At 45.7% G+C, this 21,970-nt stretch overlaps 1 protein-coding gene across 2 annotated transcripts in view; it reads right to left on the bottom strand.

Moving 5' to 3' along the window:
- The window catches only part of PRKCE (protein kinase C epsilon), a 560,172-nt gene that overhangs the window by 107,293 nt on the left and 430,909 nt on the right, over positions 1-21,970 (bottom strand). For both annotated transcript variants that reach the window (XM_055328672.1, XM_055328671.1), the window contains exon 12: positions 1,683-1,821. In XM_055328672.1, the coding sequence (XP_055184647.1) occupies positions 1,683-1,821 (139 nt within the window). The remainder of the gene's footprint in view (positions 1-1,682; positions 1,822-21,970) is intronic.

The following is a 21,970-nucleotide window of genomic DNA, read 5'->3' as shown; positions in this document are numbered from 1 at the left end:
GATTGAAATCTCTGCTTGTAGATCTCTGTGAAGGTAAAGGTTCCAAAGGGAATTCAACTATTACTTACTATCCTCACGCCTTTCCTCAGGTCCCCCATGTCTTGTGTGGTCTGTGAGAAATCTCTCAACTGTCCTTCCCTCACTCTCTGTCTTCTGAGCCATACTGCTGTTGCCTCTCTTCATCCCGGGACAGGGCTGAGAGACCCGGACACCCTCCACTGGGAAACTCTTAATGGATCTATAGATCCCATAGGATAAAAGGCACTTTCCTTGGTCTTCCGTCCTAATTTTATTCATTACTATGAGCATTAAGAACTCCTGTGTTCTAGCTATATGATTTTCCTTTCCTGAATGGAGATGAAGAATATTCTTGCCCCTTCGTCTTGGCTCACATTGGACTGTTGCGAGTTCAAATTCATGATTTCATTCAACAAATTCATAAACGATTCATGATTTCATTCTTTACTAAGAGCCTGATCGGTGTACTGGATCCTGAGAGTACTCAGAAACACAGCCCCTGCCCCAAGGGACTCAGAACCCAGGAATACTGAACCTCCTGCGCTGCCCTGCCCCCACCTCAACCCTCCTTGTTTTCAGGAATGCTTCCCACCCCTACCACCAAAGGGAATGCTGTGGATTGTGGACAACTCAGTGCATCTGGCAGGTGTCCCAGGAAGCTTTCCCTTATCCCTTATGAGGATACCATCTTGTCTCCTCTATCTATTTATTCTGCTTAATTAGCTGTTTATTTAGAGGCCACTGCCTTTACACCAGAAGTTCTTGTAGGAGAGTGAGGTGTGCTTAGTCAATTCTTCATCCTCACATTGCTTTGTGTCTAGCAGGTGCTCAAACAATGGCCACTGAAACGAAATGCAATCCGAATGTGTGAACAAACACCTACGGGCAACGGGTAGTGCTGACTGGGGGGTTGGTATCTCCTTCCCATTTTACACAGTCAGAAACTCAAGGCCACTTTTATTCAGTATCTATCACATACTTTGTCTCAAATCTTAATCATATCACACTAGGTATCTCTCAGCCTAGACAAGATTGACTTGAGAAACTCGAGGCAAATACACACTTTACGTTGAACAAAACATCCAAACTTCACAAAGGCAATCTGTCGGTGAGGCTCCCAATTAACATCTCTGATCTACCTTTTCTACCTTTATAACGAGGCACGCCTTCCTCTTCCTGCTCGACCCTGCGCACCTGCCCTGCAGAATCGCTGCTACACTAGAAATGGCAAATAATTATTCCTGGTTTTACTGCAGGTGCATTACAGCTGATGGAGCTAATCGCTGCCTTTATCGATCGTGCTCCTTTATTCTGGCTCTTAAGAAGTGAAAACAATGACCCAAGTCTGCACAGTTCTCTTGGTCCTATTCCATTGGTGGTTCTGGCCTGAAGTGGAAGGGTAATGCCCAGTGAGGCCCTGCCCAGGTGTGGGGAATGGCCTGTTGCTCACGGTTTGCCCATTCTCTCCTCCATCACCACCACTTTCTCATGGAGAAATCAGTAAGCCTTCTACCCTCCCACCTCTCCCACCTCCCTTAGACTCCCTCCGGTTTTCTAGCACCTCTGCCCAGCACCACGAGGTGACCTCAGTGCAAGGGAACAACCCCGCCCCCCAACTGCCTCCACCCTGGCAGGAGAAGGTGATTCCCTGCGCACGGTCCTACCTCAGGTGCGATGTAGTCAGGAGTTCCACAGAAGGTGGTGGTTGTGACACCGTTCAGAATCCCTTCCTTGCACATCCCGAAGTCGGCCAGCTTGCAGTGACCTTCTGCATCCAGAAGGATGTTGTCCAGTTTCAAATCCCTGCAAGATGGCCCAGACCCACAAGATTAATGCTTCAGCCATCCCACGAGGGCCTCCTTGAGTAGGGAGAGATCTGTGCATCTCAGGGAAATCTGCTACAGAAGCCTTTGAGGAGGCTTGACTGCTGGCAACCAATCTCAGGCCAGGGCTCTCGCCCACACTGGCTGACCCCCAAAGGTGCCTCCATTCTCTCTACCATGAAGGAGGAGCTTCAGTAACACCAGGAATATCTCAAGACCGCTGCGGTTTCACAAAATCAGTGGATATTTATTAAAGCTGTACTGTGTGCCAAAATTCACATTTTTTAGACCTTGACATGAGAGAAATAAGCAACTTATCTCCCTTCCTTAATGAGTTAATCTATAGGGATTGGCTGGAGGGACAAGACTGATGCTTCTTAACATTAGTGACTCAGATAAAACCACATAAGAATCTGACGCTACTTTACACAACGCTGACTATGTGAGCTCTTGTGTCACAGGGAGACCACCGATGGCTGGTGAAGGCTGGGAGGGCTTCAGGAAAACGTGACTCTCAAGGGAAGCTTGGGAAGATGGTCAGGTTTGGAAAGAGCATGAAGGGAGGAGGTGGGAGGGAAGGGAAAGCCAACATGGTGGGTGTCAAAGGCAGTGAAGGGACCAGAGAATTGGGCCTTGGTGAATGGTGGGGCAAGACAGTCATGTTGAAACCCCGAAGAGCCTAGAATGCAAGAGGAGTTTGAAATTCATAGTGAGGACAGTAGGAGACCTGCCTGTGTGAGCATAACTTGTATCTATTACCAGTCTTCACAGGGCCAGGAGGCAAAGGGGGTAAGGGTCTGGGGACAGGAGGGAAGACAGGCTGGTGGCAACAACCAGGGCCTACAGAGTCCAGGTGGTTTTGTGCAGTGAGTGTGGGTCCTGGGGGATGGGGGCCTGCTGGCCTCAGCCAGAGTAGCTCTCTTACGTCCTGCTTTACAGCGTGGGGTGCTAAGATCTTGTATAAAATTTGAAGTTCTGGGTAAGAATCCCCCTACCAACCAAATCTGCAAAGCCCACACTTGTCCCATAGAAGGACCCAGACCATCAGATGGAGGTGGCCACCCTGGACCTCCCTCAACAGCCACTCTGGGCTGGAGAGGGGTGGGTAGGTATTGCAAAGAAGGCCTACTGCCCTGCACACAGAGCAAGAGGGGGCCTTTCTTGCAATCCTGCTGGCTTCTGGACTTGAACTCCAGCCACCATCAGGAATCCAGGCCTGAGTGCAAAGGTGGGGCAGGAAGCATTTCAGGGCCTGCCTGCTTTGCACCTGCGGCCCTGTTTCCGCTTACAGCTGGGACTTCTTGAGAAAAGCAAAGCTCATAAAATATGCTGTTCTAAGCAGATGCTTGTGAACTGCAGAAAGAAAAGCGAGCCCAACCAAGCCGAGCCACTGGGACCGGGCTCCCTGACCTGCCACCCTGGCCACCGTGTGTGGTCAAGGCTCAGCGTCAGCCAGGGTGGGAGGGAAGGGAGAGGGACACTGACGTGGGCATGGGTGGCCTGGGTTTTAAATATATTTTTTTAAATTTTTTATTTATTTATGATAGGCACACAGTGAGAGAGAGAGAGAGAGGCAGAGACACAGGCAGAGGGAGAAGCAGGCTCCATGCACCGGGAGCCCGATGTGGGATTCGATCCCGGGTCTCCAGAATCGCGCCCCGGGCCAAAGGCAGGCGCCAAACCACTGCGCCACCCAGGGATCCCTGGCCTGGGTTTTAATCCCGATGGTGGCATGGCCCTGGTGAAGTCACCTTGCTGGTCTATGTTACCTTGTTTATCAAATCGGGATGACCCATTCCTGCTTGTCTGAAGGGCGGAGATGAAAGTGTGTGAAAGCAGCAGGCCTTTACAGGGTTGCACCCACTTCCTCCACGAGGAAGCGGAGTTAGAGGGGACCAGGGGTTTTGTCTATCTGCCTGCAAATGTGGGAGTCTCTGGGGGGTGAACCGTGCACCCTGCTGAGCTACAGCCCCTCACACCTCTTAAATCTAGAATTGCCCTACCCACCCGCACGCACAATGATCGCCATGGCAACACGTGTATTAGGAACAGCATAACAAAGGTGGAAAGCACCTCTGTGGTCAACAAACCACATTCATGTTCTGAACAACACCGAAGGTTCAGAGGAGCATGCTTTGCTATGATCGTGGCAGCAGTCAGTAGATGGAAGCCGGAAGAACATAGGTGATTTCTGAAAGGTGACAAGGGGGTTGACTTAACTGGGACTTGAACTCAGTCCCCTGCTCCAAAGGCTGGTACTCTTGCCCCTGTGTGCTTACACTCCTTCCCCTTCCTGCCTTCGCGTTGGGGACTTCTTCCAATGTCAGCCACCAGCCCTGATTTGAGAAAGGACCCTACATGCTACCTCTCAAAGCCCTCTCTTTTAAAGACGTGTCAGAAGGGGGCATTCCACTTTGTAGGAATGGAGTAGGTCTGGAAGATTCCAAGCCTGCCTGAACCTTGCCCTTCTGAAAAGTCAGCTCGGTATCTCCTTCTGCTTAGGCGTCCTAGTTGGAACAAGAGAAGATGGAATGGCTTCTCCCCATCTGCTCTTTGTCTGCCCTTGTCCTGGCTCAGATGCACACCATCCCCTTCCTGCAATCCTGTCCCCTCTTCTCCCTGAGGGAAGCAGCTGCCCCATGCTGAGGGCCCAGGGGGACCGTGAGGGCCAGGCAGTCCACAGGCAGCTGCCCCTCGCTGTGGGGAAGAGAGGCCCTAGGCCAAACCATGTCTTCATGCGGTCCCACTGCTGATGCCAGGAATCCTGCCACTACTTACCTCGTCAAATTTCCCCTCTGCTATATTTCTCTAAAGCTCTGCTTCCCCCACCTGAAACCAAATCCCATGGAAAAGACAGTGACTTATGTTCCTTTCCTTTGTGACGGGGAAGACGAGTACAGCTGGAAATTCCCGTGGGGCCCAGAAATCCCATTATTAAAACTTGATTCCTCTGGAAGTCTTCAGTCTCATTAAAACAAACACACACACAAACAAAAAACCCACAGCTGGGACCAAACACGACTGGTACTGGGCTTGCAGTGAGCTCCGGAGTGGGGTTTCAGCGGATGGAAAAGCCAAGGCCACCCAGGGCCAGGCTTGCTCCCTTGGAGGAAAGGCCATCCTTCCCCTACAGGGGGCGTGGGAGGAAAGGGCTGCTGAAGGAGGATGGGGTCTCTGAAATTCTGCTTGCTGCTCAGGCCCTCCTGGTTTTCCCTCCCTCCTCCCTAGCAGCACTGCTGCCCTGGAGTCCCAACTTTCCCCTTTGGGATCCTGCCCCAGGATGTCCCCACTTGCTGGCATTAGACCCCTGAGGAGTCTCTAAAGCCTCCCTGGGAAGGTCAGGGACAATCCTTTCTCAGCCTTACTGGCTCTGAGGGCTTGGCTTGCACGACAGGATGAGTGGGCTTTTCTCCTTCCCAGGAGGGGCTGTAACTGAGCAGGGCACACGGGTTGGCCCCTCAAGGACTCCCATGTCTGCAGGTGGGCAAACAGAATCCCTGGTTCCCCTCTAACTCCGTTCCCTCATGGAGGAAGTGGCTGTAACCCTACAAAGGCCTGCTGCTTCCACACTTCCACCTGGTACTCAGGTCAGGGGCTGGGCACATAGTAGGTACTCATCGAACTTGTGGACTGACACCTTTGCAAAAAGGGACCTCTGCGTAGTTATTAATCCCTATCAGTCCTCAAATACAAAGACAGCGTACTTTTGAGGACTGGGGACATTTTTTAAGGAATGGGGTCATTTTTTTTAAGAATGGAAAAAAAATACAGCAAAATCCTTTCCCCTATATATGAGTTAATAAGATTAGTTTTTACTCATTAAATTAATAGTTTCATTCAATTTTTTTTCGACAGGTAATACCTTCATGTGATCTAGAATCCAAAGTATAAAAGGACATAGAGTAAAAATTCCCCCTCCTGCATCTGTGCTCCGGACACTTTTCCTCCTATAGGCAATTGTATTTTATTCATTCCTCTTGTATTATCTTGGTCACACTTTATGCACAAATAAGAACGTGTGACTATATATTCATGTCCCCCCTTTTAGTTAATTGGGAGCTTACTACATGCACTCTTTTGCACCTGACTTTTTCCACTTAATATATATTAGAGATCTTTCTGTCTTAGCACATAAAGAGGCTCCTAATTCTTTTTTGTGACTATATAACACTCTACCATATTTATTGGGGGACATTTAGCTTGCCTCCAGTATTGTGCTATTATGAACAGCACTGCTGTGAATAAGCTTATAGATACATGAAGGTAATTGTACCTATTTTCTAGAAAAGAAATCTGAATCCGAACAGGAATGTGGATTTTGATAGATGTTGCCAAACTGCCCTCCTTAGAGCTGAAAGATTTACACTTCTATCAGCAGTAGGGAATAATGCCTTCTTCCCAACATGGTACGTTACTAAGTTTCTGGGAGTCTGAAAGGTGAATGCAGTATCTTGATATATTCTTCTTTTTTTTTAAAGATATTATTTATTTGAGAGAGAGAGAGAGAGCACAAGAGGAGAGAGTGGAAGAGGGAGAAGCAGACTCCCTGCTGAGCAGGGAGCCTGACATGGGGCTTGATCCCAAGACCCTAGGATCATGACCTGAACTGAAGGCAGATGCTTAACCGCCTGAGCTACCCAGGTGCTCCTATCTCAGTATATTCTTAAGTTTCTCTGCAAGTTTGAGCGTTTTTTCATTTATTTAAAAGATATTGGTTTTTTTTTTTTTTTTTGCATGTGAATTGTTGCCATTTTTTTGTTTTCATGGTGTTTGTTTCTAACTTTTTTTTAAGGAGCTTTTTCTATGTTAGGAAATGAACTTTGAATGGCATAAGAAATGCAAATTCTTGTCCCAGTTTAATTTTTGACATTGTTTATAGTGGTTTATTTTATGGTTTTTGGGTTTCATGTCTTAATTTGAAAGGCTTCCCCCATTTCAAAGTTACAAAAACATTCTCCCAAGGTTTCCCCTTGTATTTTAATGCTTTCATTTTATAAACATAAGTCTTTGATGTATTGGGAAATTTGGCCTGATAAAAGGTGTGAAGTAGAGATCCAACTCTATTTCCAATCCCACATGTTGGATAGTCCACCTTTTCCTCATTGACTGAACCAACCACCCTTTTCAAATACTGGTTCTAGCTCCCTATAAGTATTTGGACTTATTTCTGCACTCGTCTTTCAATGATGTTGATCTATACCACACTTTTGAAATCACTGTAGGTTTATGATACATTTTTTAACATCCAGTAGGGCTGGTTGCCTCCTTCTTTTTCAAAATTTCCTGGCTACTCTTGTTTATTTTTCCATATGAACTTTAGAATCATCTGTCTTGTTTTAAAAAAATCGTGATGATGTTTTTATTGGGAACATGTTTAAAGTTATAAATTAACTCAGAGAGAATTGATATTTTTACGATGTTGAGTCTTCCTATCCAGTAATATTGTTTGTCTTTCTATTCATTAAAGCCTTGTCTGTGTCCTTTTGGGGCATTTTAATGTTCTGTCCTATAGATCTTGTGCATTTCTTATTATATTTAATGGCAGCCTGTTGGTTGTCCCAATACTCATTTTCATTTTCTTCCCTAGTAAGAGAACATCATTTTTGTTTTGTTTTGTTGTCTTTTTTTTTTGAAGCCCTGCACATAATGATGTAGCTATAAACTGGAATTCAAAGCCTTCCTTACAGCTGGGTGTGGTTATATGACCAAGTTCTAGCCAGTCAGTTGTGTTAAATCTCAAAAGGAAGAGGTTTACTCTTCTCTTTCCTTCCTCTAACTATTGCCTGAATGAGGATATAATGCCTGGAGGCCTAGTACCCACCTTCAACCATAAAGCAAAGGACCAAGTCCCAGGAATGGTCACTGGACTTCCCACCACCAGATAACACTCATGAAAAAAAAAATAAACTTCATTCTTATTTAAAGGATGCACTGCTGTCTGGGGTTTTTAGGATAATCGTGCCTGAACCCACTTCTAAGGAATCTAAGTTGTTATTTTATATTTTAAATTCCTATTGCAAATGGGGTGTTTTCTTCCATCATATCACTTATCTGCTTGCATATGTATGTACTAATTACTAATTTCTCCTTATCATTTTATGCCCTGCCACTATATGAATGTTCTTTATTTTTGCAAAGGAGTTTTCCAGTTGATTCTCCTAGATTTTCCAAATCATCTGTAACTCATGATCTTTTTTACTTCTTCCTTTTCGGTGTTTACATTTCTAATTTATTTATTTTGCCTGTGTTGGTTAGAAGCTTAAGAACAATGCTAAGGAACAGTGACAATAGTGAGCGTGTTTGTTAATCTCTGATTTGGGGCGGGGGTCCCTCTCAGCACTACCAGCATTTCCTCACAGCTTTTTATCATAGCCCTTGTCACTCAGAACCCCACTGAAGGCTACTTTACTGTGTCTTCTCCACTAGACTGAGGACTTGTGAGAACTTCCATGGAAACTCCCTTTCTCTCCCAGCTTCCAGAGGTCCCAGTGAGCTGGAGGAAAGATGGTAAGGAACAGGCAGTGCCCTCTACTCCTGGGTGTCTCAGCCTCGAAGCTGGATTGACAGTTGCAGCTGGATCACTCTTTGTTGTGGGGGGTTGTCCTGTGCATTGTAGGATGCTTAGTAGCAAGTGGACCTATGCACATTAGATACTATTATCAATGCCCCCCACCTTCAGTTTTAACAACCCAAAATGGCTCTAGACATTGTCAAATGCCCCTTGCAGGACTGCTGGTAGACAACTACTGCTCTAAGTCTTAAACAGTGATCAAGTCTCCAAGATGGTCTGGCCCAGGTCATTAAGCCAAATAGGAATTTGAGAACAAGGCTGTCAGGAAAGGGTGCACCTGCCTGGAATGTCCTCTATGACATTTGTCCTGGGAGACAGGAAACCTGACCACACAAACCCTGCTGACATTTGGTACGATTAACCCACCTTTTTAAACATCTTAGGAAATCGAGGCTCAGGAAAGGTAAGCAGCTCACTCAGGCTCACATGGCTGGTAAGATGCGGTGCTGGGCTAACTCTACACAACTGCCTGAAACAACCTTTCAGATCAAATGTAAGATCTATGAGCTGGAAATCTCTATCTGCTGCTGGGACCCAAATTCCTTTGGGTCTAAAAAGGCGGGCTTCTTGGTGAGAAGGGGAATACGGAGCCTGAGAGATCACAGTTGCTGACAAGGAAGGAGTGATTTGGGGCACGATGGTATAACCAAGACTCCCTTGAGGCAGGGGTGCAGGTTACTTCCAGAAATTCAAAAGAGCGTCAAGAAAGTCCCAAATATGTTTGAGATTCAGTTTCCCTATCTGTAAAATGGGGATAATATTGCCATGATTGAATGATGTAATCCATATGAAAGTTCTAGAACAGTGCCTGATACATGGTAGTTACTCCAGGAGTAACTAAAGGACTCTACTAGTCTCCAGGGGTCTCCAATAGTCATTTCTTACAATACACACGCCTTGTGGGGGCAGGTCAGTAGGACCCCCAAAAACTCTTTCATATTTGAGAAATATTTATTAGTTCCTAGTGTGTAAAAACCACAGAGACAGGCTCTGTGGGATGAAAAATAGGGAGCATATGTCACTATAACATATGGGAGAAAGTGTCAAATAATACTTGAGAGAGAGACAGAAAGAAACTTTTCACCCAGTCCAGGGAGAAAATCAAGACTCCTCTCCCCTGGTCTAGGGAATGACACCTTGCAAGCAGGGAAACACCAGTGGCCCCAGGAGAGAAAGCAAAGGTAGTTGGGATGGTTGAGGGAGTGCGGGGGTGGGGGTGGGGGAGTAGCACAGGTGTCACCAGTCAGGATTGCTGTGACAGCTTCCAGATGCTCAGCAACCATCCCAGGCCCTTCTGCAAAGCCAGGGAGGAGTTGTGCAGCAGCGGGAATCTGTCCCTATGCTCTGTGGCTCACTGTGTGCTATCACCCCTTATCGCTCATCTCCCAACAACAGCCCTGGGCAGAGAGGTATCATCATGTAAGGAACGTCGGGGGTGGGGCCAGGTGGGGGGAACACCAAGACTCCCGAGGCTCCTGAGCAGGGACCCGAGCAGCAGAAGCTGAGTGCAGTCCTGCTTTCCTACCCCTGCACCTCAGCCATCTTATCTGGGGGGGAAAAAATCATCCTTTCCTACTTGTGAAATTGTATTTTCCCAATTCCATAGATGCCTCAAGAATAAGGGCCAAGAAAACTCTTCTGGAAACCGACTAGCATTTAGCAAAAGGTTGGCACACAGGAGGCCCTTCACACCTAAGAAAAAATTGAAAAAAAAAAAAAAAGTCTTTTTTTTTTTTTTTTGCTTGACTTGAAAACTCATCCCAAAAGAAGAGATCCCTGTCTCCTTTGCCCAGGCTCTATATTTTTTATGCCCTCCTCTCCCTGGTAGGCTCACTGCTATATTTCTCTGGCATGCTAATTCCCCAAAGCTCAGGCCCGAACGCCACACAGACGACAGCAAATTCTTCCATTTACTTGAAGATAAGAGATTAGAAAGATTACTTCTCAGGATGCCAAGTATTTGGATCACCACAGAGCAGGCCCTCCGGGTTGGTTATGAAGAAACTCTGCTTGTTTTTGGACAAATAGTGGAGACTAGCACATGATTGTGGTTAATCAGATGGGAAAACAGGCTCTTCTGGCAGATGTTGCTGAACACCTTCGTAAACTGAATAATACATGCAAAGAAAGACAGTTTTCCCCTTCAGTATAGCACACCCCTTGACGTTGTGGCAAATGTTGGTGAGCGGCTGGTGTCCTTCCTCCTGGCTCCCTCTGTGGTGACCACTCCCTAGGTCACGCAAGTGCCACCCTGGGCCAGATAGGACCCCAAGCGCGAAGCCTAGGAGAGTGTACCTCACGCCTCTCTGTCAAATAGAAAAGTGTAATTTGCCTCAGAGCCAAGGTAAATGATTTCAAATTCTCCATTGCTATGCTGTTACCTGAGAGTCCGTGGTAATGTTTCACGCTGGGCCAGTCTGCAGCGAAATCTTGCAGCTTTTTCATAGGAAAGGCTCAATCATTTAGGACAGAATAGTTAACCACCGTTTTCTTTTTTTCCAAATGCTTTTATGTACTGGCTCCATCTAAGTCTTTAAATGCATTATCTCATTTAATCTCACTAACGGCCTAGGAATGTGGCAGGACTATTATCGCCTCCATTTTTAAAGGGTCCAGGGGATAGTTCCCTGGCCCTGGACACACAGGTGGTAAGTGACATAGTCGGTTTGCCTGACATCAACTCCCATGCTCTGTCTGAATCACTTTGCTATGTTGTTTGGAGGTGAGCGGGGGGAGGAGAAAAGATTGTATCTACACGCCTGCCCTTCTGTGGGATTGAGAACACAGTCCTTCTGTTGCGGTGGTGGCTGTTTTGGGCTCCTGGCAACATGGTCATAAGATGTAACTGATAAGTAGACAATGCTGCTTTGACCAAAGCGATGACCCCTGGTCTGGAGAGAGCAGGCTTTGGTGACCACACTGGCAGCTGGAAATCCGAGGTGTGAAACAGTACCCCTTTGCAGCCAAAACACATAGCCAGGGGCCGTACCTGTACATTAAGACTTGGAATCCCAGCAGAATAACTTATCTGACTGCATGATTGTGTCCAATTACTTTTTTTTTTCATCCACGGTAGTGAAACCACATTCTTAACACTTGATATACTCCCAGATACTACCCTGACCTCCACTGATGGAAAATAGGCCTTGACTTGTGTCCCCAGTGAGTGGGATGGACCCCTGACCATCATGACATTTATGCCTACCCCCCGCCCCCCGCCCACCTCCACTGTCCCTCCCCAGGCCGTCAATCAACCTGTACTTAGAATGGCTATTTGGGGTTTGGTCAGTGTACAGATTGGGCCAAGAACAGTGACAGCCTCAAGAAAGTCACTTCTCAGAGCTTGCTGTCCTCAAATATGAGAAGAGACGGCTGGATGAGCTAATCCCCAAGGACCCTTCTAGTCTGAGATCCTGGGAAGCAAAGGCAGCTGGAGCCCATGAAGTCTAAACTTGCAGTCCTGGCCGTTGCACACCAAATGTTTCCCTTTCCACTCGGGAGCAAACCCTTGCCAGCAGGCGTTTTTATACAAAACGTAAGTCAGACGATACTCTCCTTCTCCTTGCACTCCTCAGGGCCGCCCCATGAACATGCTTCCTGGCGTGGTGTGTGAGGTGCTCTGGGGTCTCCACCGGACAGTTCGCATCCTCCCTCACCGCACCCCCTCATAAGCCAAACTTGGACCTGTAGGCCTTGGGTGCTTCACATGTGAGGCCATCTCCTGCCTCGATGTCCTGGCACAGGCCCCACTGTGAGGATCTGTCTTCCACAATGGATACCTCGTGAGGGCAGGGCCTGGAAGCCCTCCTGTGTCCCAACCTTTCTAGCATCTCAATACCCTCTGGTCAAAGGATGAAAGAATCAGTGAGCAGAGAGAGGAATTTGTGAATCATGGCCCCAGGCAGCCAGGCAACCTGAACAAATTCTTTCAGATACCATATGGAACTGTTAAAACATATTGTTAAAAACTGTTAAAACCAGGCCCAAACCATCAGAGGCAGCTGAATCTGGCATTCTTATACCCTCTGATCTGTTCTGCTGTTACACTCAGTGAAGAACCCCTTCGCTAACCCTGGCAGTTTCCATGGTGGTCAAAGTGGAGCCCAGGAGCCTGGCTCCCACTCTGGAGCTGACCCTCATCCCTGCCCCCTTCTTTTGTCACTACTTCCCTGTCCATCCAGCCACACAGTCAGGGGTCTCTTTCTGCATTTTCCTGCCTTGAGACCTGTGCCACATGGCTGTCCCCACTCCCTGGAGAACAGACCCCTTGTCATTAAGATCCTTGACTCAAACCCTCTTCCTCAGGGAGGCCTCTCTCTGGCCACCCTGTCTAAAGCAGCCCACAGCCACGCACACCCCTCCACCGACCCTTACTTGAATCTCAGTCACCTCAGCCATTCCCTTTGTGGCAATGACCACAACCTGTAATGACTCCGCTTGTTTATTTCCTTGAGTGCATTGTTTCCCTCACGTGAGCTCCATGGGAATGGGGACTGCATCTTCATGTTCCCAGCACAGTCGCCAGAGCCCTGCAAAGTGCCTGCACTCACTGCTGGTTGAGCGCCTGGATGAGACATATCTGTGGTTCAGTCCACTTCAGCATCAGTTTACGGCATGACTACAAATCCTAATGCGTCCATTGCCAAGTTGGCCCTACTGTGTAATGTTCCACAGTATTCATGGTTGCGGCTCAGAGTCTGCTTTTTGTGGTAGGCCCTGAGGATACTGAGAGAGACGACATAGTCCCTGTCCTTAAGAAGGGGTCTCTAGAGGTGGACCTGAGGCCAGAATGCTTGGGATGATAAGTCCTACACTGGCGGGACAAATGGAACACTGTCACCACTGCCCTTAGAAGGCAAGGGCTGTTGGGCTCGTGTTTTTCTGGGCCCAGCAATTCAGAGCTCAAAACCTAGCCAGCATTCCGTCATCACAAAAAAGGGCCATTCCAGCTAATGGACCAAGAATAACCTTTCTAGGGGGTGTGGCCTGGAGCCTCGCGGAAGTGGACTATAAGATCCTCATGCCCAGGATTCTCAGACAGGAAGGCCACAACACCACTCTTCAAGGTCAGGGCAAGAAGCTGCCCAAATTAAGTGTGGGTCTTCCTCGTCCAGCCACTCAAGGAGCCACGTGCTAGAAGAGCGGTCAGCACCTCGCAGGTCACCTCCACCCAGACAAAGAGCTGAGGAAACACAAATGTAACTCTGCTCAAGTTGAGGGGGATGTAGGGGAAGCACGTCTTCCTGCGAAGGGAGGGTCACCCAAGTTACTCGGAGGATATCAGAGGCCTCCTGTGAGGCCAGGGAGCTGAAAATGGACTGACCTCTGAGGAGACAGAAAACAGATTTTATTATTCTTAAAAAAAAAAAATAAAGACGTCTTACATTTGTATTTGTTTAATTTGGCCATAGAATGTATTTGCTTTAAGACTCTGTGGTGCTTGTCAGCTGATCAGAAATGTGAGTGGGTGCATGGGCGCATGTGCGCATGCACACATGCTGCTAGGGACAACTATAGGGCTGTGCTTGCACCCATACATTTAGTCATGGACTTAGGCCTGCAACCAATGGATGAGGAGGATACACAGGCCCAGGAGCTGGGGGCCGGTGAAGGAGAGCCTTCTTTTTTATTTTTTTTTTTTTTGAGCCTTCTTTTTTATTAGGGAACACAAAATCTGGCAGAATTTATTGAACAGCCAGCCTCCATTGCTCCAGCTGATGAATATTTACCGGGCAGCGACTATGCACCTGGGACGTCCTGGCTTTGGAGTGAGGGCAGGCGTCTCCTGATGCCTCAGCTCACACATGCTGCATCTAAGGTGACTTGAGACATCTAAGTGGACGCGCCAACCAGGTGGTAACAGATGAAGTTTTAGGCTAGAGAAATAATGAGTGTGGCTGAAATAGTCTGAGTAGAGAAGCAGGCTAAGACTGGTAGTGAGCAAACCCAATGTTTAATGGGACAACCAGAGAGGAAACCCAGGAAGCCCAAGGAAGCCCAAATATCCACCTGAGGTTCAGAGAGAGTTTGCCCTTATTTATAGTTATTGATATTTTCTCTTTAGGCTTAGATTTTCTGATTTAGAAATCATAGTAGTGATAATGAGGATGATAAATTGTATTTTCCAAGAAGACATTTTTCCAGATCAGTAGGGGTATCATGTGCCAGGGTTGGCCCAGGGAACAGAAAGAAAAGAACCATAAACTTCAAATCCACCAACAGGAAGAGGGGAAGGGAATTCCAGAATTCCACTCAGAGAAAAAAGAGAAGCAGCAACAATTCTGCAGTGACACTGGGAGATGGCCCTTGCACAAGACAGCAGCTGTCGCCATGCAGGAAGGAGCTCTGCTCAGAGAAAACCCACCAGAACTCCAGGAGCTGTCCAGCCGCCCAACCAAGGACCAAGTGGCTCCTCCTCCTCCCCTCAGCTAGTGGGTGTAGTGGGAGCCCAGCTGGACAAGAGTCCAGTTTCCTGGGCCCCTCTCTTCACTCCACGAACCCATTGCCTTCTGGCTGTCCTCCCTGGCACTTCCTTCCTTCTGCTCCATCTGAGGGGGTCACTGTGCTCTGGATATTTCTTGGCTTCCTTCTCATTAGAAACCACCCTCCCCTAAACTATAAATCTTTCGAATTAGTTGCAAATCTGTTCAGTGTCACTGAGCTAAGGTGGGTATTTAGGGTTTAAGGGGTAACTTCTCCCAAGGAACCTGCATAGACTGATGATTGAGAAGACTCTGGAGAGTTAGTGGAGGAGATGGGATGCGGCAGTGGAGGGGGGAGGCATAGCCTCAATACCACTTCTCAGATCCTGGCTAGAGGGGGGCCTAGAACCTTTCTAGTGGCCACTCCTTACCCCACCTCTGAGATCAGCTTGAGTCACCCGCTTCCTTTTATTTAACCCTAGGACCATTCTTGGTAAAAGGATTTTCTTGATGTCATTCAGCTAAAATTCAGAGTGCCGTTCATTCCCCGACTTTGCCAGCAATCACCAGTTGCATTTCTTCTCACACTAGAGCAGGCTGTTTGGCCACAGATATGGACGAAACAGTAGTAAGTTATGTTCAATAGAGGGAGGTACTTAATAAAGGCTGACCCATCTCTGCCTTGGGAAAAGTGATACCCAGCTTTTAAATAAAGTCTCTTTCATTACAATCAAGGTCATGGAAGGGGACTAGGGGCAAATGCCATACCCATAGAGCAAAGTGAACCCTCAGATTTAGCATTTACAGCTTCACTATTCTTGAGCTACCATGAGGATGCATGACAAGCAAAAGTTTCTCCCGGTACAGAGTGCATATTTTAATTTGGTTTTTGATGAAGCCCAGTATATGGTGTAAGCTAACTGGCCAGAGAGTGAGCCTGACCAAGTAAAGATAGGGAGGAGGCCTATGAGAGGTATAGTTCTCATTCGAAAAGCAAATGGGCTGGCCAAATTAAACACAAAAATGAGCAATTTGTTGGTGGTTCAGTTCTCTAAATATTCTATTCTGAAATAAATCATGACTTGTGAATTTATTTTAGCAAGTGCTGTGGCAAATGCTAAACTTCGGTGGAAACTAAAAAGGTAATGAACATGTGCTGTGAGGAGGTGCCCAGACAACACAAAACTCTCAATATCTCCCTATACACCATTGCTCTATATTAGTCATACTGTATGACACACACTTCATTATCTATATCCTTTATTATATATGTAAAGTATATAGTGTTATTAATATAGAGACAAATTGATATTTATAGACAAAGATACATGCAGAGATGTTGGGAGTTATGTGTTCCTGTGTATATACAATGAAGTATATATGTAATAAAGTAGGTAACATGCTGTGTGAGAATGAGGCCAGGCAACATGTAATTCTCTCTCTCATGCGTTAATTATACTAGGTACTTTATTGTGGGTATAATATAGTACATATAATATATATATAAAAATTATACATGTAATAAATACACAGTATGATTAATAGACATGATATATAGAGAGATTTGGGGAGTTATACATTATCTATATATACAAAATATGTAATAAAAACACACATATAACTAAGTAGAAATGTAATATACATGTAATAAACGGCTTAGTATTAATATACGTTAACAAATATTTAGTATAATTATTTGTATTTATGTTTATGTAATTCATACATGTATATATAGTGTAATACATGTGTATATAGTGTATGATTTACATAAAATCAATAAGTTGAAGTGACTTCTTAGATTATACCTGGTAGTGTTGGTCTCCTTCCAATTTCACAATTTATTCTTACCTACTCATCTATGCTAACAGAGATGGATGTCAACAATTACTCTTGAAGCCCTAAGAATATACAAATGCAAAATCCATCATCTTACAAAGCTAAAAAAAAATCTATTTTCATGCACTAACAGCCCCAAATGGAGGTTAAACAAGTGCTAATTTCCTAATCTGCTGATGACTATTAAATACTTTTTATTGCCAGAGATTAGCTGTTAAGATATTTATATATATTACACGCACAACCATACCTGCTCTTTTTCAAAACATAAATGTTCTGATTTAATGGAAAATCACTGCAGGGCACAAGTATAAACTATAAAACAATTAAAATCATAAATCCAAATGGCAGCAATTCCCAGTGAGTTTTACAACATCAAACCAAGCAGCTGCCAATCTGAAAAACTGTGCCCCGGGCCCTGCAGGTGAGCTGGCTGGAGCTAGGGCAAGGGGCAGGCAGAGGCAGCTTTCCATGGGTGGCCTCTAGTGAGAACCCAAGACTGGCTGGAGTCTGGGGGGCAGTGGGATCATCAGCCCAGGGCTCAGGAGGTCCGAAGGCAGAGGCTGATCACAGGCTGCTAGCCAGTTTGTTTTCCTTTCTTAGAAAAAAAATCCCTTCATTCATGCATTCAGATATTTACTGAGCAACTACTATGTAGCACACCTGTTCTTGGCAAGGAGGAAACAAAGTCCCTGCCCTCATGGAGCTCACATTCCAGTGTGGAAAAAGACATCAGTTAATATAACAATAAATAGTATGTTAAGTGCTCTGAACACTTAGGCTGGAATTAACTCTGACCCATGTCCTCATCTCTCCTCCATGAATTAATGAGTATTTACTGAGCACCTTCTAAATGCCTGGACTTTGTGAGATGACTTATAAGAGATGGAACTCTGAGATGTAGCTTCTACTTGCAGGGGAAAAAAGGAGAAGGCCATAAGCCACCTGCTCAGTGATGGCATTTGATGAGTATTTACTAAGTGCACCTCATATGGATGATCTCATTTAAGTCTCGCCAAAACTCTCTGGAATGGGTACCACCATCATTTCCATCTTATAGATGACAACACTGAGGCCTGGAGAGGGTGAATGCCTTGCCCAGAGGCCCACTGCTAGTTTGGGGCTGGGAACCAGAATTTGCACCCTGTAGAGCGACCTCCTAATTGCACATGTTTGTCTACACTATGTGGTGGAGACCATTGACTCTAGAGTTACTAGCTGGAAGCTCCCTGAAGAAGAGCTCACATCTGCTACATGATCTGTGTTCTCCCCAGGATCCCCAGTGCCTGCTCCAGTGCCAGGAGAGGTGAGTACATATCGACAGCTGGGTCATTCTCTGGGGGTCCCACTTCAGGGTCACCCCAATATGCAGTTCAGAAGGTCATTAGGTGTGGCAGTCCAGTCCTCACTTCTCAGTAACTGCATTTCATTGACTTGTCAACCTTACTTTTAGTGGTCAACCAGAGATCTAGACTTGGGGCCCTTTTAAAATAGGTTATAGGTCAAGGGCATAAGGGTTAGGAAATATTCTCCAAAACAGGGACTCTCCATGATGCCACTTACATATTAATAAGACAAAACTGCCTGAGACTGAGTGGGAAGCTGTGGCATCTCACAGACATGAGTTTGCAGATTACTCGGGTTCCGACTTCTTATTAATGATATGTGAATACAGTGACTTAACCTCACTGAGGCTCAGGTGTCTCACCTGTAAAATGGGGATAATGATTACTCATTTCAAAAGCTTACTGTGATGCTTAAGTAAGATAATATGTAAAAATTTATTACAGTTCCTGGCACAGAGTGGGTGCTCGACAAATAGTAGTGCCAATTCCCCTTCATGAGCAATTTCCAAACTTGATCACTGAAACCACTAGTTTCTTACTCCTCTCTCAACTACTACAAAAAAAAAAAAAAAAGACTGTCTGCCCCATAAATAGATTTGAATGTCTGCAGCTTTTTTTTTTTTTTTTTTTTTCAGATTGACCACATTACAAGCAACACTGAAGGGAGCAGCACAATGGCAAACAACAGCCAGAAGGGGAAACTAGAATGAAGAAATAGAACTAGGAATTATAGAATGGCGGCTGTACTCTTGCTGCTGGATTTTATTTCCCGCCATAGCTGACTTTGTGGTTCAGTGAGGGGGGTACCCCCGTGTGTGAGCTGCAGAAGGACACTCAACATCAAGGCTTGGCCAGTTTGGTACTCCTGTGACTTTTGAGGCAGAGACAGAAAAGTAGAGACTGAGCTGGACCAAGCTTTGGCTTTCCATGGTCACAGCTATGAGGCATGGCTGTGTCCAGCCTCCTTGGTCTCTGACCATTTCTCATGGATTTTCCAGCTTGCCTGTTGTATCTGTGACCTGCCCCATCACTATCCAGCAAATTCCTTTTCTGTGCAAGTCAGCTGGAGCTCTGCTTAGCACTAAGACCCCTGACTAAGCCCTGGGTCCCAGGCCAATCTAAAAACCCCTCACTCATCAGTGGAGGCAGGCTGCCCGTGATGACAGCCACTTACTCTCAGAGGCTTACAACCTTGGGACGATCTTAGGAGCCAGACCAGTGTACTCTGAGAGTGGAGAGACCCTGCTCGGCCTCATACATTCACAAGCACCTGTAGATCACTGACTATGTGCACAGAACTGATGGAGAACATAAAACTGATACTGTGACAAGCAGTCAAGGGCAGCAGAGTAACCAATATGAAATGTAGTGTATCTCTATGCCCTGAGAGAAGCCTAGAATGAATAGTAGCCACACAAGGTGTGTTGACACTACCCACGAACATCCAGAAGCTGAGGGGTTAGGATCAGATGCTGGTTTAGGGCTCGATCTCTCTCTCTCTCTCTCTCTCTTTTTAAATAGTTGATACAGCTGTTTCTACGCCAACTTCAAAATAAGAGAAAACACTAAGCTGCTATGAAAACCTAGAGGAATCGTTGCTAGGGACATTGTATTAAGAAGATTCTAAGAGTCCAGGGTTTCAGCAACATGAGAAAGAAATATCAATGACAAATTGTTTGAAGGCACGGGTCAACGATTTTGAGCAGAATGGACCTGGGAGTTGAATAAAGAGTCGAAGCTGAAGCACAGAGCTAACTGGGAAGGTGCAAATCTGCAGGCTTTCTGGCCCTCGAGCCCTGCTCTTTCCATCTCCTGGCCTTCAACTTCCAGGCTAAGGGCCTAGGGGTTTAAAACAGCATAAACTGCTGCTAGCTGTTAAAGCTCAGCAATCACACCCATATTTCAAGGGAGCTCATCTAGAGAAGTCTATTACTGTTGGGCCTTCAGGAAAGTGGAAGTTAGAGAGGCATCTTCATCCTCCCGACTGTCTCCTCCTCTCACCCTGTCTTCCTCAGTGCTGCCCTCCCCCTCACCTGGTTCCTTTTGGCCTCTGCCCTTGACCTTCCCAGCTCCCTGGAAGGCTGCTGCAGTGGTATCATCCTTGGGTGTGAATGCTCCGGAAAAGAGGTAAGAAATTCACATTTGTCAAACTCTTACTACATGCCAGGTTCTGTAGAGAGACCCAGAACACTATGAGAGTTGCTACTGGAAAAAAAGCTTTTAACCTGGCATTAAAATGGAAAATAGATATTTAAGTATAGATACATGTCAAATAAAAGGTATGCATCTTAGGCATTTGCAGAAACTGTTCTCTCTGCCTGTAACACTCTCGCTCTCTCTTCATTGGCCAACTCTCATCATTTTCTGCAGGAAGCTCTCCTGGCCTCCCCTAGTTAGCTTCAGTCCCCCTCCTAAGGGGTCCCAAGGTACCTGGATCTCCTCTGGCACAGTATTCATAACAATGGAATCTGAATGCCCATTTGTCTCCCAAGGGAGGCATGAAGAAGGGATGAAGGCACCATGTTGAATTTTTATCTCCACAGGACCTTGCATGGTGCCAGAAATGAAGCAAGCACTTAAAAACCTGTGGTTTTGACAGAGAATGCACATCTCTACTAAGAGGAGACTCGGATCCCTGTTGGCCGAAGGTGGTTGGATCCCAAGACAGTAAGCACTTTGAACACTTTGGAATATTTACTAATGAAAGATCCATTAAGTGATTTTCTTCTGGAAACTGTGTTGCCTGTGCCACAGCTCAGATGCCAAGCTGATCAAACAACACTGCCTGAACCCTCTCTACAAGAACCAACCTGCTGGGTTATTAGTACTCTGGCTTGGCAGCCCCAACCCTGTTGCTTACATCTGCCCTGCTGTTTGCACAGATTAACTTCCCTAAATAATTTTTAATCATTTAAAAGCAGGTACAATGAGGACACGTACAACTTTTGATTCACACTCTATTTTGTTCTGGTAGTAATCATGTATAAAATGGACTTTGATTTTCATGCTTATTTAATCCTAATGTGAATTACAAATGACTCATTGTCCTAGGCTGAACATTTGTTTTTCTCAGAGGATCCTTATTTATGTACCTACTAAGTGTCACTGCACTGTTAGTGTGTGTCCACATTTATTAGCGTGTGTGAACTTCGGAGAAGGGAATTATCAAAGATACTAAAAAGTGGCAAAAGTCCATCAGCTAGTTGTATTTGGCTAGATAAAGTCAGTGACTAATTCATTTCCCTCCTGATGATATATAGTTAATCATATGTAGGAAACTGACTTTTCTTCTCCCCCTCTTCCTAGCCCTGCCTGGCAAGAGCCAACCCCTGGTCTGATGTGCCAACTTCAGAAAAGATTCCTTTGTTCCAGATAAACTGATTCCCATACACTCAAACTTTTATTTTAAACTCAGTCATTGTTACCAAAAATGTCCCCTCAAAGTCATTCTGTGTTCACTTACTGACTGGTTCCAAAGAACTTTCCAGAGGAGCACAGTGTATCAGAAACCAAACAATCCTCTTCGTCAGTCACATCATAGGGACTATGCCTACTTTTCCTTTCTAATACTTGGATTACTGAATTCTCGAGAATGGATGAACTCTGGCACCGCCCCTCAGTTCGTTTACCCAAATATTCTTCCAAAGACATTTATTCTAATATTTAGATATATGTAAGTGAAATCGACTAAATTCCAATTTTCTAAAGTTTATATACATATCTATATATATGGCAGTGAAGAAGAACTTGATAAATTGCTAGAGAGAGGACTAATTTTGCTTCACAATTAGTAGCTGAAGCAGGCAAGACACCATTGCAAATACTTACCAAAGTGTCTTATTTGTGCCCCCCAGGGAGATAGTCCAAGTGAGATATCCCTTTTTTTTCAGTAAAGGCTTTTTTTTTTTTTTAAGATTTTATTTATTTATCCATGAGAGACAGAGAGGCAGAGAT

The sequence above is a fragment of the Nyctereutes procyonoides genome, unplaced genomic scaffold (genome assembly GCF_905146905.1).
Source record: "Nyctereutes procyonoides isolate TBG_1078 unplaced genomic scaffold, NYPRO_anot_genome, whole genome shotgun sequence".
Classification (NCBI taxonomy): domain Eukaryota; kingdom Metazoa; phylum Chordata; class Mammalia; order Carnivora; family Canidae; genus Nyctereutes; species Nyctereutes procyonoides.
This window is presented reverse-complemented; position numbering and strand designations above follow the sequence as displayed.